Raw genomic sequence first — 13,780 nt, forward strand, 5'->3', positions numbered from 1 at the left:
GTAAAACAGATAATGAGAAAGAGGTGACTAATTTTACTTCAGTGGCATGAGTGTGGTGGCCCTCATAAAGAATGTCCCCTTTTTGGACCACTGCATTCCCAGTCTGGGCGTAGTTCCCGGCAGCCGACTGCAGTGTTTCCAAGCTTGTACTTGCCCTAGGTTCAAGGATCCTGCTTCCACCTGCCCCTGCCATATGGGCAGATCCCTTAAGGTCTTAAAAAAATCTAAATCGGGGATAATATTAGCACCTGCCTTTAAGGGTTGCTGTAAATGTAACTCTTCACGGGAAGAACTTAGCACTGTGCCTTGGGACTCGGTTCATGTTGAAGAAAGGCCAGCGCTCATGGTCTCACAGCAGGGGTTCCTTAAGTGTTGGTGGGCGAATCAATGCAGGTATGAGCCAGCTTCGTGGCCCAGGCCCCTATAACAGAGGAGAGGGCAAGCGTCACGTCAGGGACGATGTCGCTAGCTAAGGAGCAGAGCTGGGGTGTGAACCTGGGCTTGTCCGAGTGTAAAACCTTAGCCTTTATGCCTGGGCACCTACTGTGGTGCCAGGCCTTTATACACTGCCTCAGAAGGGCTTTTAAGATTTGAGTCATTTTAAAACACATTTTTGAGTCCAAAGAAACCTATCAATCCAGCAGCCTCCACGTTGTAAGGTGGACAAACTGTTCAAAACCACGTGGGGCAGTGCTTTCCGATAAACAAGCATCCCCTCCCCTCCTCCTTGAAACTCACATTTAAACATGATCAGAGACTTGAGGGCGCTTCTTAGGCCTTTATGAGTCTTTATGGTTTTAATTATAGAGCTGTCTTCCCGAATTAATAGCATCCAGCCGTATTGGAAATGAAGCCAAAGAAGAGAAGATTTGGAAGTAGTAGCAGATCCACCCAGGAAAACTTAGTTTTGTTGCTCAGAAAGATCGGGTTGAATCAGGAAGGAAGAATTAATGAATTATTTCTGTTTATACTTGCCTTCCCCAAACCGAAAGTTTAATTTTAGGGTGGTTGGGGGTGGGGGGGTCTGCTTCAATTATCACAGGTGGTGAGGGAAATTGGATTTGCATTTTCACAAGATGAATTCCGTGGGCCTTCATACCAGGAATGCTTTCCCAGACTAACTTCTGATCAAGGGCTAAATGCAGCAGGCGGACAATTAGCCTTGAAAGAAGTGCAAACAGAAGCATAATTAACACAATTGCTGATGCTTCTTCCTGCTGGGGACATCTGGGCAGACTGTTAACCATAAGTCATAAGCCAAAGGTCTATGCAAAAGAGAGAAATTCCCTCTTATCTCTTAGCTTTTTTGGGTACATATGTGGTGTGAAAAATCGACCCGGTATCTTTCCTTTCCCACCGCTTTCTAGATAGTTCAGCAATGCTCTCTGCTTACCCTTTCCTAGTTATAGAATCACCCCTAACCTCAGGGATCTCACCTCCATTTGAGGATTTTTTTTTTTTAATTTAATTCAAAATCCACTTTGAACCATTATCTAGGATGGCAATTAATGTGACTAAATTTCAAGACCTAAGGAAAGGATACAAATTTTCGTTTTCGGAGTTGTATTCCATTGGAGTTAATCAAAAGGTATAATAGCTTAGGGAAGATTCATTCATTACTGGGGTGTTGTTTAGCTACTACTTAATTAACTAAATTGAAACTCTGCATTCCCAGACATAAGTACTATTAATATTTTCCAAGTATAAACTCTGTTCAAACTTGGGAGAACACTAACATATGTTTTATGATTTTATTGAAAAAGAGAATTACATCGATGGACTTTTGTTTTTTGTTTTTTTACACTATTATCTTCATTTTATTTATTTTTCTTTTTATTATTTCATTTCAGAATATTATGGGGGTAAGTGATGGACTTTTTTTTGATGTTATACTGCAAAGATCCTTTACTAAGGATCTCAGGAACAGTTCAGTGAGCAAAGAATCCCACTTCCCAAACCTCTCTTGTTAAGATTCAGAGCATCAGCCTGCGTGAGGCTTATTTAAAACAGATTTTGCCACTTTCTCAAACTGCCTCTGACAGATATAGACTCATTTCAGATCCTTAAGGTTCAGTTTTTTTCTTTCGAAGTATTCAATTTCTCTTTATGACAAATCATTGGTGAACTCATTTGCTGTTTAAAAATTAAAAGAAAAACAAAAACCTCTGAAAAATCTCACATGCAAATTGTGCTGTTATCCTTCACAAAAGGTATTTCCTCCCTGCCAGGGTAGGGTGTTAGTCAACAACATCATTTTTGGGCCAGCAAGACCATTTATATATTCATTTAAAAAGCCTCTGTTGGGTATAAACATGTTACATTTAAACTTCAGTCTCCTCCCACCTTTTTTTTTTAAGTTCCCACTATTTTAAACAAAAGCCCCAGGAAGTGGTAGCAATATTTATAATAATCCTTTCAACTCTTTGCCTGTTTTCAAATAACAGTCTTTTCTTAGGCTTTGGAGAATACAGACAACTCTATTTGAATATGAAAATTTCAACTTTAAACCTCTGAACTCTGCTGGGTCTGTAGAGGCAATTTAATGTCAACCCCAGGAAATGTACACATGGAGCAGAATTTACAACTCATCACTGTCACAGTTAGATTAGAGTGTGAGTTAAAGAGTAATACATTAACCAGGGTTAGTGCATGGAGATTGTTGCTAGAGATCTACAAAAGCAATCAATGTCCTGCGTGAGCAATGAAAAATAGAAGTATAGCTGGAGGTGTTCGGGGTCAAAAAATAGGCCCACACATACTAGTGCCCTGGAATTTATTTAAAAAATTTTTTTTTTTTTTTTTTTTTTGCAGGCTGTTCTGCAGTTTGACTGAATTGTCATTTGCTTGTTTCAACTCAAGGGAAACATCTGGTTTCTCCCTGCAATGTAGACAAACTGCTCTTATTCGGAAGCTGTCATCCATGAAAGGCATGGTTTAGGCTCAATAGGTTTGCTTATGAAAGGGTTGGGGTCCATCTCTACAGAAATAAACAGCCCTAGTAATTGGAAGTTGGTTCCCCGTTATAAACTAGACTGAGAGACGACTTGGGTGAAGTGGTGAAAGCTAAAAGGGATAAATTTACTACAAGACATGTAATGATTTAGGATGTAGCAGGCAGAGAATTTTCCACTTAACTTTTGCAAAAATCTCTTACCCAACTTTTGTCGAGTCACTGCAGATGAACTGAAAAATCTTAGAGCCTAGATGTTGGAAATGGGGATGTCACAGAATTCAGAAGAGAGGAGAGGTCTCAGGAGGAAAGTTCAGAGTTCTGTGGCTTCAGTTCTTAGGACAGGGCCATGTTTTCCTATGCACTCTATAAAGAAGTTGGTACTGGTGTTTTTACTTCCCTTCTGGAGCAGCTACGTAATTTGTGGGGCCCAGTGCAAAATGAAAATGCTGGGCTCCTTGTCCAATAATTGTTAAAAGTTTTAAGATGACAGCAGTGAAGCATTCACCCAAGCAGGGGGGCCTGTGACACATGGGGGCACACACCCAGGAAGCTGGTCCTTTTTCCACCTTACAAGTCTCTGGGGAAGGTGAGAAAAAAAGAATAGGTGAGCTTGGGAAGTGTGCCTACTAACTTCCAGTGGAGTGTTGGGGGAGTGTTTTCTTCCTGTCAGATGGATGGAGGGTGAGTTCCTGCTCTCTTTTGAGATCAGTAATAATCACTATAAATGTGCTATTTTTTTTTTCTCCTTTGTTACTTTGTTGGGAAGACAAGACACTGTCAGATTGCTTCTGTGTATCTTGTTCTTCTGTTTATAGAACATTCAGAACACTGGTTGATTTGAGGTTAGAAATCATGTGTTTTAGCTGCCTTCCACAATCTTAAGAGTTTTTTCATTCTGGGAGCCATTTTCAGCCACCAGATGCTCGGCTGTTCCTCACTTCTGACTTTGGTCCCTCTTTTCTCTCCTCCCTCTTCCTCCCTACCAACCTGGTGAGCTCCTTACATAGGGACATTTCATTCAGATACCGACGGCCAATTCTAGTGCCTGCCTGGTGACCGACTTCCAGTAAATGCTAGAACATAAATATCAGTATCTGCTTTCTGTTCTTTTTTCTTCCTACTGCTTTTTCTCCTTCTTATTCTTCTGGTTTTACTTGTATTTTCTTACTCAACATCCACCCCCACATGTCCAGCATGCAGGCCCAAACTGCATATTTTTGATCACCGAAAAATGGCAGCGTGGGGCAGGAAGTCCAAATTTATGGTCAGCACCCTACTTTTGTTCAATACAGTGAGAGCGTCTGGGAGTCTTCCTTTGTTAAAACTGCAAATCTGAGGCTCTTCCCCCCAAAACACTGACATACTAATGAATGCAGGGTGGCTAAGGAATCCAGGTGACCTCATGGTTGCCTGGCGCCCGCCCGCTGTTGTCCTCCTGGGGTGGGGCTGGAGACCTGCAGGCTGACGGACAGTCAGGTACAGTAGGAGTGTTTGCAGGAAGGACTGGCCTGCAGGGTTACTCAGAAACTGCTCTGCAAACACAGTGGGTTAAAGGGGTTTTTGTTGAGGCAGAGCAGATGGACGGAGAGAGGCAGAGTTCAAATTAACTGATCGTAAATCAGGACTGAGTTGTAGAAGGGAAAAATCTGGGCCTGGTCACTTAAAAAATTGAGCTAATTTAAATTATTATTTTTTTCTTATCAGAAAAGCAACCTCATGCTTATTGCAAAAAACTGATGTGAATAATTTAGAAAATATATATGCTAGAGAAAGGGATAAATCCCCCTACGTCCCCAGAAAGAATCACTGCCAGTCCTTTCACTATAATCCTTACGATTGCATCCTCTGTCCTGGTGACATACACACATATACACAGGAAATTATTATTTAATAAGAATGAAAACATATGCTCCTCTTTGAGTTAGGTTTAAGAGAAAACTTGCATGTGGGTCAAGAAGATCCGAACACAGGTGTGATCGTTTGGGTCAGGCCAGCAGCGTAAATTTGAGTAATAAAACCAAAGACAATGTGTCAATTTATGTTTGGGGAAGTTGGGGCAGGCGCAGGTGAAGGAAAAGTTCCTTGGCGCTGAGGGCCACGTTGAATTTACGATCTTCCAGTGATGCCTTCCTAAGCTGGCCGGAAAGAGCAGAGAATCTGCGCGCATTTTGGCGGCTGCCCCCTAGTGGAGCAAGGAGAGCGGTCCCATCAGTAAAAGTTCTGCCAGTTACTATAGCTGCTGTCCTTACCGTTTCTAATTATCTACCTCTTTGCGTTAGGGGATATTCCCCAGCTTCTCTGTAGATATATTGATCAAAGCCCCAAGGCGTGATGAAACTTGAGTCTAGCGGGTCTCACTCTAGCGTGCCAGGGCCCTGGCATCATGTTTTATGGCAAGGAGCCACTGCTAGATGCTCACGTAGACAGTGAGACACTCGAGTTAGGAAAATCCAGAAGTCCCCACGGCAATTGAGGGTAGGTGCAGCTCGTCACCATCTGTTGAGTGCTTTGCAGAAGTCAGTAGTTTTTCTCCATGCAGCCCTTTTGGTACCAGTTCTGCTTATTGTTATAATGACAGAGTCTAATGAAATACAAAAATTGGTTAAAGTCAAGCCCTGTGGAACTTATTAAAGAGGGTTGTTTCTATAGAAATGATTTGAATGCTTTGGAAAATCTCAGTGGTGGTATATTAGTTTAAAAGCACATGGCATTAAATTGTGTTAAAAGTATAAAATGTTGTGAGAAATTGTAAAAATCTAGAGTTGTACACTCAGATTATCTCATAAGTGTCTTTTAAATTCTTCGTCAAGCCAAAGAAACTAAAGCTGGAAATCGTGGTTAGTGAACACTGAGTGTTTACGAAATGAACGAAAACACTGAGGGAACACCAGATTCAAGATTGCCAGTCCACTCGGGGCGCGGTGGCTCTCGCCTGTAATCCTGACACTTTGGGAGGCCAAGGTGGGAGGATCACTTGAGGCCAGGAGTTTGAGACCAGCCTGAGCGAGAGTGAGACCCCCGTCTCTACTAAAAACAGAAAAGTCAGCTGGGTGTGGTGGCATGCACCTGTAGTCCCAGCTGCTCAGGAGGCTGAGGCAGGAGGATCGCTTGAGTCCAGGAGTTTGAGGTTGCGGTGAGCTACGATGATGCCACTGTACTCTAGCCCAGGTGACAGAGCAAGACCCTGTGTCAGAAAAAAAAAGAAAAAACCCCCAGTCCAGTCTTGCTCTGGGGCATATACTCAAGGAAGGAGATTGGGGGTCATTATTATTATTTCTCATCTCTTTTGCCTGACCATCTGTAAGTTAAATGGGCTTATTACGAGGCACCAGTAACGTAAAGGTTTTATATAGTGTTGCTTCCTTGTGTGAGAATTTGACACATCACCAGACTAAAGACCCACTTCCTCTCCACGTTTGCTCATAGGGTGCTGGACCACCCCGCCCCGACCAGCCCCATCCACCTTCACCTCCTGCTGTTTCCTGCTTTCCACGTGATGCTTCAGGTCTTGCTGGCTGTGTGCATGCCGTCTGCTACTCTCTTACACCACGTTCTCACATCTCAAGCTGCCTTATCATCTGCTCCTGGTGACCACAGTGTTGTCCTTCCTCTGGCTAATTCTGGCCTCAACTCTTTCTGCAGAGTTTGTTGACACGCACCCCTGTGATTCACCACCCCCATTCATTCATTATTCGTTTATTGCTTCCTTCCCTCCACTGGAATCCGAGTTCCGTGTATCCCCTTCCCTTAGAACTCCTGGCAAACAGCAGGTATTCGGTAAACATTGCTTGAATGTTGAGTGAGTAATCAGGTACCTTCTGTGTGATGGGCACGGTGCTAGGTCCTTCTTGGGAGGGGGAAATTTCCCTCCTCTCTGCTCCCAGTGCACTGGGCTCACTGCCACTGTTTCACGTGTGGTTTTGCGCTAACAGTGTCTGTCTGGCTGTCTTTCTCACCAGAGCATGGGCTGGCAAGCCAAATTCATCCCTCCATGTGGTTTTGTATGGCCTGAGAGCTAAGAGTGTTTTTTACATTTTATTTATTTATTCATTTATCTTTTTAAAGAGACGGGGTCTCGCTGTCTCACCCAGGCTGTAGTACAGTGGTACAATCACAGCTCACGATGACCTTGAACTGCTGGGCTCAAATGATCCTCCTGCATCGGCCTCCCAAAGTGCTGGGATTATAAGCCTGAGCCACTGTGCCTGGCCATTTTTTACATTTTTAAAATGTAAAATATGACTGTACAGTAGACTAGTAGTCTTTTGGGGAGAACTGGTTGGAAGGGTTGAGGACAACCCTCTTGGCCTACAAAACCTAAACTGTTCCCCGTCTGGTCCTTTACGGAACAAGTATGTCAACTCCTGTCCTAGACCGGGAGCTGTTTGAGGCTGTGTGGACTGTCTTTCATCTTTGATTCCCCAGGACGTGACAGTCATGTGTTTTGAGTTGAGTTGGACTCGCTGTCTTTACCCCATACTCTGGAGTCAGATGCGGGTGTGAATCCCAGTGCCGACCTGCTCTAACTCTGAGACTCTGGGGCAGGTGCGGTGTCCTGGGCCTACTTTCCTACTCTGCAGACCAGAGATGACAATATCTTCATACACGAGCTGTTGTGAGGATCAAGTGAAGCCACCAGTATCTGTACAGCGCCTAGTAAGGAATTAGTGTTTAATGTTAGCTTTGATGGTTTATCTAGGTAAGCATCCAGTGAAAATTATATAGTCTGATCATAGCCATATAAACCAAACTATATAAAAATTGTAGGTTAAAAAGTAAATCAGTCATTTTGATCAGCGTCTTTATTTTTGGCGGGGTTGAAAATTAAGAGTTGACTTTTTTTCCATAGGTCTGACTCTCAACTTTTCTTCCCCATTTCTGTATGTGTGTTCCCTCCTCCCCACCCCCTGAATGAGATCTCTTACAATGCTGATTGAGAAAAGCTTCCAAGTCACTGTTAAGACATGATCATTGTTTAAGGGCATGAGCTAGTCTGGTACCCTAGGAAGTGGAGATTTAATTTTTGGAGCAGTCACTGCAGCAGGTGAAGCTTTTCTTAGAGAGGCGGAAGATAATGGTGCCGGGCCGGTGGCGGGTGGGCGTGTACTTCTGGCTGCACGGAGTTGGCGTCGTGAGCTGGATACTGTATATAGACATGCTGGATCGAAATGAAGTAAGATAGTGACGTATCTGGAACCTGTTGCTTTGCAGGCACAGTGAAGGTGAAGAGTTCCAGCATCCAAGTTGGGGATCTTATCATCGTTGAAAAGGTGAGTGGAGTCGGGAAGCCTGTTAACGAGTGCGGGAACAGGAAGTCTTTGCCACCACTCCGTGTCCTTTGTGTATCTGGTAGACAAATTGAATGATGCATTTTGGGACTCTGTCCAAGAACTTCGCCTGGGGAGAAAAATCTCTTTCCTGTGAGATACACACACGCACACACACTCCCAAATATTTTTTCAAGGTTTGTGTGTATTGGTTAGCCAGAATTTCTGCTTACAAGCACAAGTACAAGTTTTGATATCCTGTTCGATGTGTTTATTGTTTGGAGATTTAAAAAAAAAAAAGGTATAATAAAATCTGTCCTAGAAATCTGCTTGCTACATAGACACTTAAAAATATTTATCTCATTTACCTTTTAAGCAATTTGAGCTTGCATGTTCTGACTTAACCATTGTGCTTGTCTACCATTTTATGGGGAGCGACAGGTTAAGTGTAACATGAGAACAGTAAAAAGGTCCAAGATGCATTTTTAAAAATAGCTGTGTTAACATGTTTGTTACTTCAGCAAACACTCATCTCTCTTTTTCCTGTGTGTGTTTGGAATGCACTGGATTTGGGGGGTAGCCCTGGAGAGTTTTAGAGTAATATTTGATTAGAAAGGGATTATGTCTTAACTTGTTTCTGTAGGAATTAAACTATGATCTTTTAAAAGGATTAAATCCAAGGACTCAAAGTTGATTTGAGTAAAGTGAAACTCTTTTGGGTGGCAGCTTGGAAGAGCCGCACACGCCCCTGTATGTTATCACATACTTTTCTGTTCATAATTAAACGGGGGCTGCTTGTGGCTTCTCTCTCTTTTTAAGGATGGCTTTTGCTGCTTCTTACTTGCTTATTAAAATCCCACTAAAAGCCAAACATCCAGCTGAAAAATTGGTAGAAGTAGAACGTGTGAGCAGAGGGTCTGTCTCAAATATCAGCAGGCAGCCTGGAAGACAGCCAGCCAGGGAGGCAGAGGCCTGTGTCCTCGGGCTGGAATTTCAAGAGGTAACGGTTGGATTCGCCAGAAAACTGGACGTTTTCTTTCCGAGATAAGATTTCGATAGGGGATGAGTGAAATAACAGCAGTGTGCAGGATTTTTCAGATCCAAAGCACAATAAATCCCCAAATCTATCCTTGACGAAGGCAGAAACTTAACAGAGGCTGCGGGTTTCGGCCGCTCCCCTCCCCACTGAGGGCTTGGGGGTGGGGGCGGAAACCCCGAACAGGGGCACTCACGGTAACAGTCCTTCTTTTCATAACACAGAACCAGCGGGTCCCTGCTGACATGATCTTCCTGAGGACATCAGAAAAAAACGGTAAACATCTGAGATCAATTTGGAAAATAACCATTAACCTTTCAGTGGTAATTTGGCAAAATAATCATTTGAAAATGTAACAGAAGTAGATTATCATTTTGGAGCCATGGAGGCAAATCAAAAACATTTTTTTTTAATAGACCCGTCTTTTAAAAAAGTGTTTTTTGGTGCTTGCAGGTCGGTAGAATTTGATCATCAGAAAGATACAGTTAGTCGGACAGAGGCTGACTTGTCGCTGGTGAAGGCCACGTGTGGCGGCCTCGGTTTTCCTGGTTTTCCTCTCTGGGCCGCGGTAGGCTCGGCTTCAGGAGTTGGTGGGACGAGGAAGTGTCTCTAACAAGTAGAAGCAAACAGAGGCGACACCAGGGGATGTGTCAGGAGATAGGACACGACAGAAACTGGGGCGAGATTGGCGCCTTTTCTGACGTTTGCTCACCAGTGGTGGGGCCACGCTCGCGCACTCGTGGATTTATTTCTTGTTACAGCCGAGTTTGCTGGCGCGAATCTCCCAAGCCCCTTACAGAGCCCTTACTTGTTGCAGTCACTTGCCGAGGTGGCTCTCGCCATCGCCCACCCGCCCTGTCACTCGACTCAAAATCACCTTCGTTTTTATTTTTTGTTATTTGAGTTGTTCTGAGGAAATAAGGCTGTTTTTTGTCTTGCCTATCTGGCACCATCAGAGATTTTTGAACATCTGCAAAATTTGCATTCAGATTCCTTTGAGGTTGCCGTGACCTGTTTCATTCTGAATGGAATGAAAGTACAAATAAAATTTTGTACTAGGACGGGTGCGGTGGCTCATGCCTGTAATCCCAGCACTCTGGGAGGCCGAGGCGGGAGGATCACTTGAGCTCAGGAGTTCGAGACCAGCCTGAGCAAGAGCGAGACCCCGTCTCTACTAAAAAATAGAAAGAAATGATCTGGACAACTAAAAAAAAATATATATAGATAGAAAAAATTAGCCGGGTATGGTGGCACATGCCTGTAGTCCCAGCTACTCGGGAGGCTGAGGCAGGAGGATCGCTTGAGCCCAGGAGTTTGAGGTTGCTGTGAGCTAGGATGACGCCACGGCATTCTAGCCTGGGCAACACAGTGAGACTCTGTCTCAAAAAAAAAAAAAAAAAAAAAAAAAAATGATGAGTATTCTACCTTCCTAGTTCTCAGAAGTCTTAACTGCGGTGTCGGTGAATCGGATACGTTTTCTATCTGGTGAAATGTACAGCTGATTGCACGGAGTTGTATGTCCCACTGAAATATATGCCTATAAGATACGCAAACCCGTGCCAACAGCAGACACCGACTGGTACTTTCCGTGCGTCAGCTCTGTTCCGAGCACTTCGTGTGGATGCGCTCTTTAATCCTCACAGCGTCGCTGTGGGGCCAGTGCTCTCGCCGTCTCCATTTTTATACATGAGGAAACTAAGGCTCGAGGTGGATCGCTGTCTAGGGCGTGGAACTAGTAAGAGGCAGAGCCTGCACCCAAGCCCAAGGGGTCTGTGTCATGACAAGGTGCTGGTGACCCCAGGCCAGACAGCTCTGAATGCTGGTCACCCTGTGCTGGCCACAGTTCTCTCACCCCGCTGAATTCTCACAGCAAGCCTGTGAGGTCTGCGTTTCTCCACGTTTTACAAACGAGGACACACTGTGGTTGGCTAGGTCAACTAGCCCAGGATCCCACTGTGAGCAAATGGTGGAGGAGGATTCAAACTCAGATCTTTCTGACCTCAGAGCTCATGGAGAAGGGGGAAATAGTGCATTTATTTCCCCATGTGGTCGCTGGCCATTGATTGGCTGTTTTACAAGGACCAGCGCAGGCACTGCCCAGAGCTGCAAGCTAAGGATCCTTGAAGCGCAGGTGACCAGATGGTACCCGACTTCCTTCCACAGGGTCTTGCTTCTTGCGGACGGATCAACTGGATGGGGAGACAGACTGGAAGCTACGGCTTCCCGTGGCCTGCACGCAGAGGCTGCCCACGGCCGCCGTGAGTAGCTTTCCCTGCAGAAGCACACGCTGGCAACCTGTCCTAGCAGGGCTCTCAAACTCGGGGGCCAGACCTGGGTTGTCAACTGTGCAGAGGGGCTGTGGGGGTGCGTGGGGTCCTGGAGAGCCTCGGGACTTGCTGGCCTGCCCTAGTGCGGCCGGGCCAAACACGGGCCCTGCGTGCAGGGACCGAACTCTTTAGAGGGAAGCTCAAAACCGTAAGAGGCCTTGCCAAGGTACCTTGCAAAAATTTAAAAGGTAAGCCAGAGTGTGTCACTTCTCTGCTCAAAATCGCCAACGGCGGGGGGGGGAACCAACCTAATGGGTACTGTGAACACTATTTGGGTGAGGGGCACAACTATAGCCAGGACTCAAGCATTACAGAAATGATCCATGTAACCTGAAACATTGGTAGCCCCTGAATATTTTGAAATAAAATTTAAAAAAGAGAAGAATATGAATGTTGGGGGCCAGGGCTGGAATGTTCTGTTTGATTGTGTCCACCGGTGTTCGTATGTTGAAAACTTGACCTCTAATGAACAATGTTGGGGGCGGGGCCTAACTAGAGGTGATTAGGTCATGAGAGTTCTGTCCTTATAAATAGGTGAATGTCTTTATTGCTGGAGTCAGTTTTCACGAGAGTGGGTTTGTTATAACAGCAGATCTGGCCCCCTCTGTCTCACGAGCTCTAGCCCTCTCTTGCCCCTCTGCCCTCTGCTGTGGGACGACACAGCATGAAGGCCATCACCAGAGGGCAGTGCCGTGTTCTTGGACTTTCCAGCCTCTAGAACCATGAGAGATAAATTCTTTTTCTTTATTTAAAAAAAAAAACAAAAACAAAAATCTGAAAGGCAAGCCAGGTGCAGTGATTTGAGCCTGTAGTCCCAGCTACTCAGGTGGCCGAGGCGGGAGGATTGTTTGAGGCCAGGAGTTCAAGGCTACAGTGAGCTATGATCATGCCTGTGAATAGCCACTGTGCTCGCTCTAGCCTGGGCAACATGGCAAGATCCCCATCTCTAAAATAAAAACCCTCCAAAGGCTTCTTCTCATCTTCCTGAGAATCAGTTCTTCGGTGCCAGCTGTCATCTTCAGCCCTAAAAAGTCTGTCTCTGCTGACACTTGGACCTCAGCCTCTGGCCCTCTGCCCACCAGCCTCTGTGGCGGGCATGCTTCTGCCTCCGGGTATTTGCCCATGTCCTTTGCTCCACTGGGACCCCTGTGACCCTGATGTCTGCCTGGCTGGGTATCTCCAGCACTTCGCTTTTTTCCCCAATCCCCTTAGCAGAGAGGCATTTTCTGACTACCGCCTCCTTTCCTCCCCACGCCACTCCACTCAAGGGATCGTCCCTGCGAGTGGGTGCCGCCTGTCGTGTTCTCTGCGACATGCCCGGTGTGTACGACAGGGCGCAGGTCCTGTCTGAGAGGATGGCCGCGGTAGCTGGCCAGATGTAAATGCTCAGAGACTGGCGTGCCCTGCTGGGGTCTGGAGGGATTAACTGGAACACGGAAGCATCGCCTGTGCTCGTCTCACATGGACTGCGGCTGCTCCCTACCGTGTTCCCTGAGGAAGGAGCAGGCGGGCGAACCTTCCGTGTCTTGGCGGAGTTGACGTCATAATAAATGTGATCACAGGGCTCATGATTTTTCATGGCTAATAAAAAGTGAAATGGCACCATTATTCCTGTTAATTTTTAAACCAGGAATTCTAGAGCGGCAGGTTTCTACCTGCGGTTCGGGAGCCCCTGGGAAGTTTCAGAAGGCACCGTCAGGCGCTGACCTGGCTCCGGGGCTTTGATTTTACCTGGGGGACATGTTTTACTTCCTGGTAAGAGTTCTCCAAAGACAGGATTCTGATCCTCAAAATCATTTGAAGAATCTCTTCCAGAGACAGCGTGGAAGGGCCTGGACGTGAAGATGCTGGCATATTCCACAGCACAGAGCTGCATTTTTCGGTGTGTGCTTTGGAAGCGCCACCCAGTTAGTTTGATAAATGCTCACTTTGCCTCTGGTCTCGTCCAGGCCTGGGCTGGGATTCAGAGAAAGAGGAGATACCACCACCTCTGTTGTCAGGGAACTCTCGGCCTCCGTGGGGTTAAGGGGGTCTGACCGGGGAGCAGCATTTTAACAAAATTTTAGGTTACAGGAATTATATGAAAAGATTCCCTGATGAATACACAAATATATTCTTGTTAAAAAAGCCTTAAACCACATGAAAAGCTGTGGAAGAAAAAGTGGAAGTCTTGCCTGCGGCCTCGACCCCAAATCTT

At 45.5% G+C, this 13,780-nt stretch overlaps 1 protein-coding gene across 2 annotated transcripts in view; it reads left to right on the forward strand.

Annotated features, from left to right (window-relative positions):
• The window catches only part of ATP9A (ATPase, class II, type 9A), a 114,912-nt gene that overhangs the window by 37,650 nt on the left and 63,482 nt on the right, over positions 1-13,780 (forward strand). For both annotated transcript variants that reach the window (XM_012656915.1, XM_012656914.1), the window contains exons 5-7: positions 8,165-8,223; positions 9,481-9,532; positions 11,420-11,514. In XM_012656915.1, coding sequence (XP_012512369.1) covers positions 8,165-8,223; positions 9,481-9,532; positions 11,420-11,514 — 206 coding nt within the window. The remainder of the gene's footprint in view (positions 1-8,164; positions 8,224-9,480; positions 9,533-11,419; positions 11,515-13,780) is intronic.

Source organism: Propithecus coquereli, unplaced genomic scaffold (assembly GCF_000956105.1).
Source record: "Propithecus coquereli isolate 6110/MARCELLA unplaced genomic scaffold, Pcoq_1.0 Scaffold527, whole genome shotgun sequence".
In the NCBI taxonomy this organism is placed as follows: domain Eukaryota; kingdom Metazoa; phylum Chordata; class Mammalia; order Primates; family Indriidae; genus Propithecus; species Propithecus coquereli.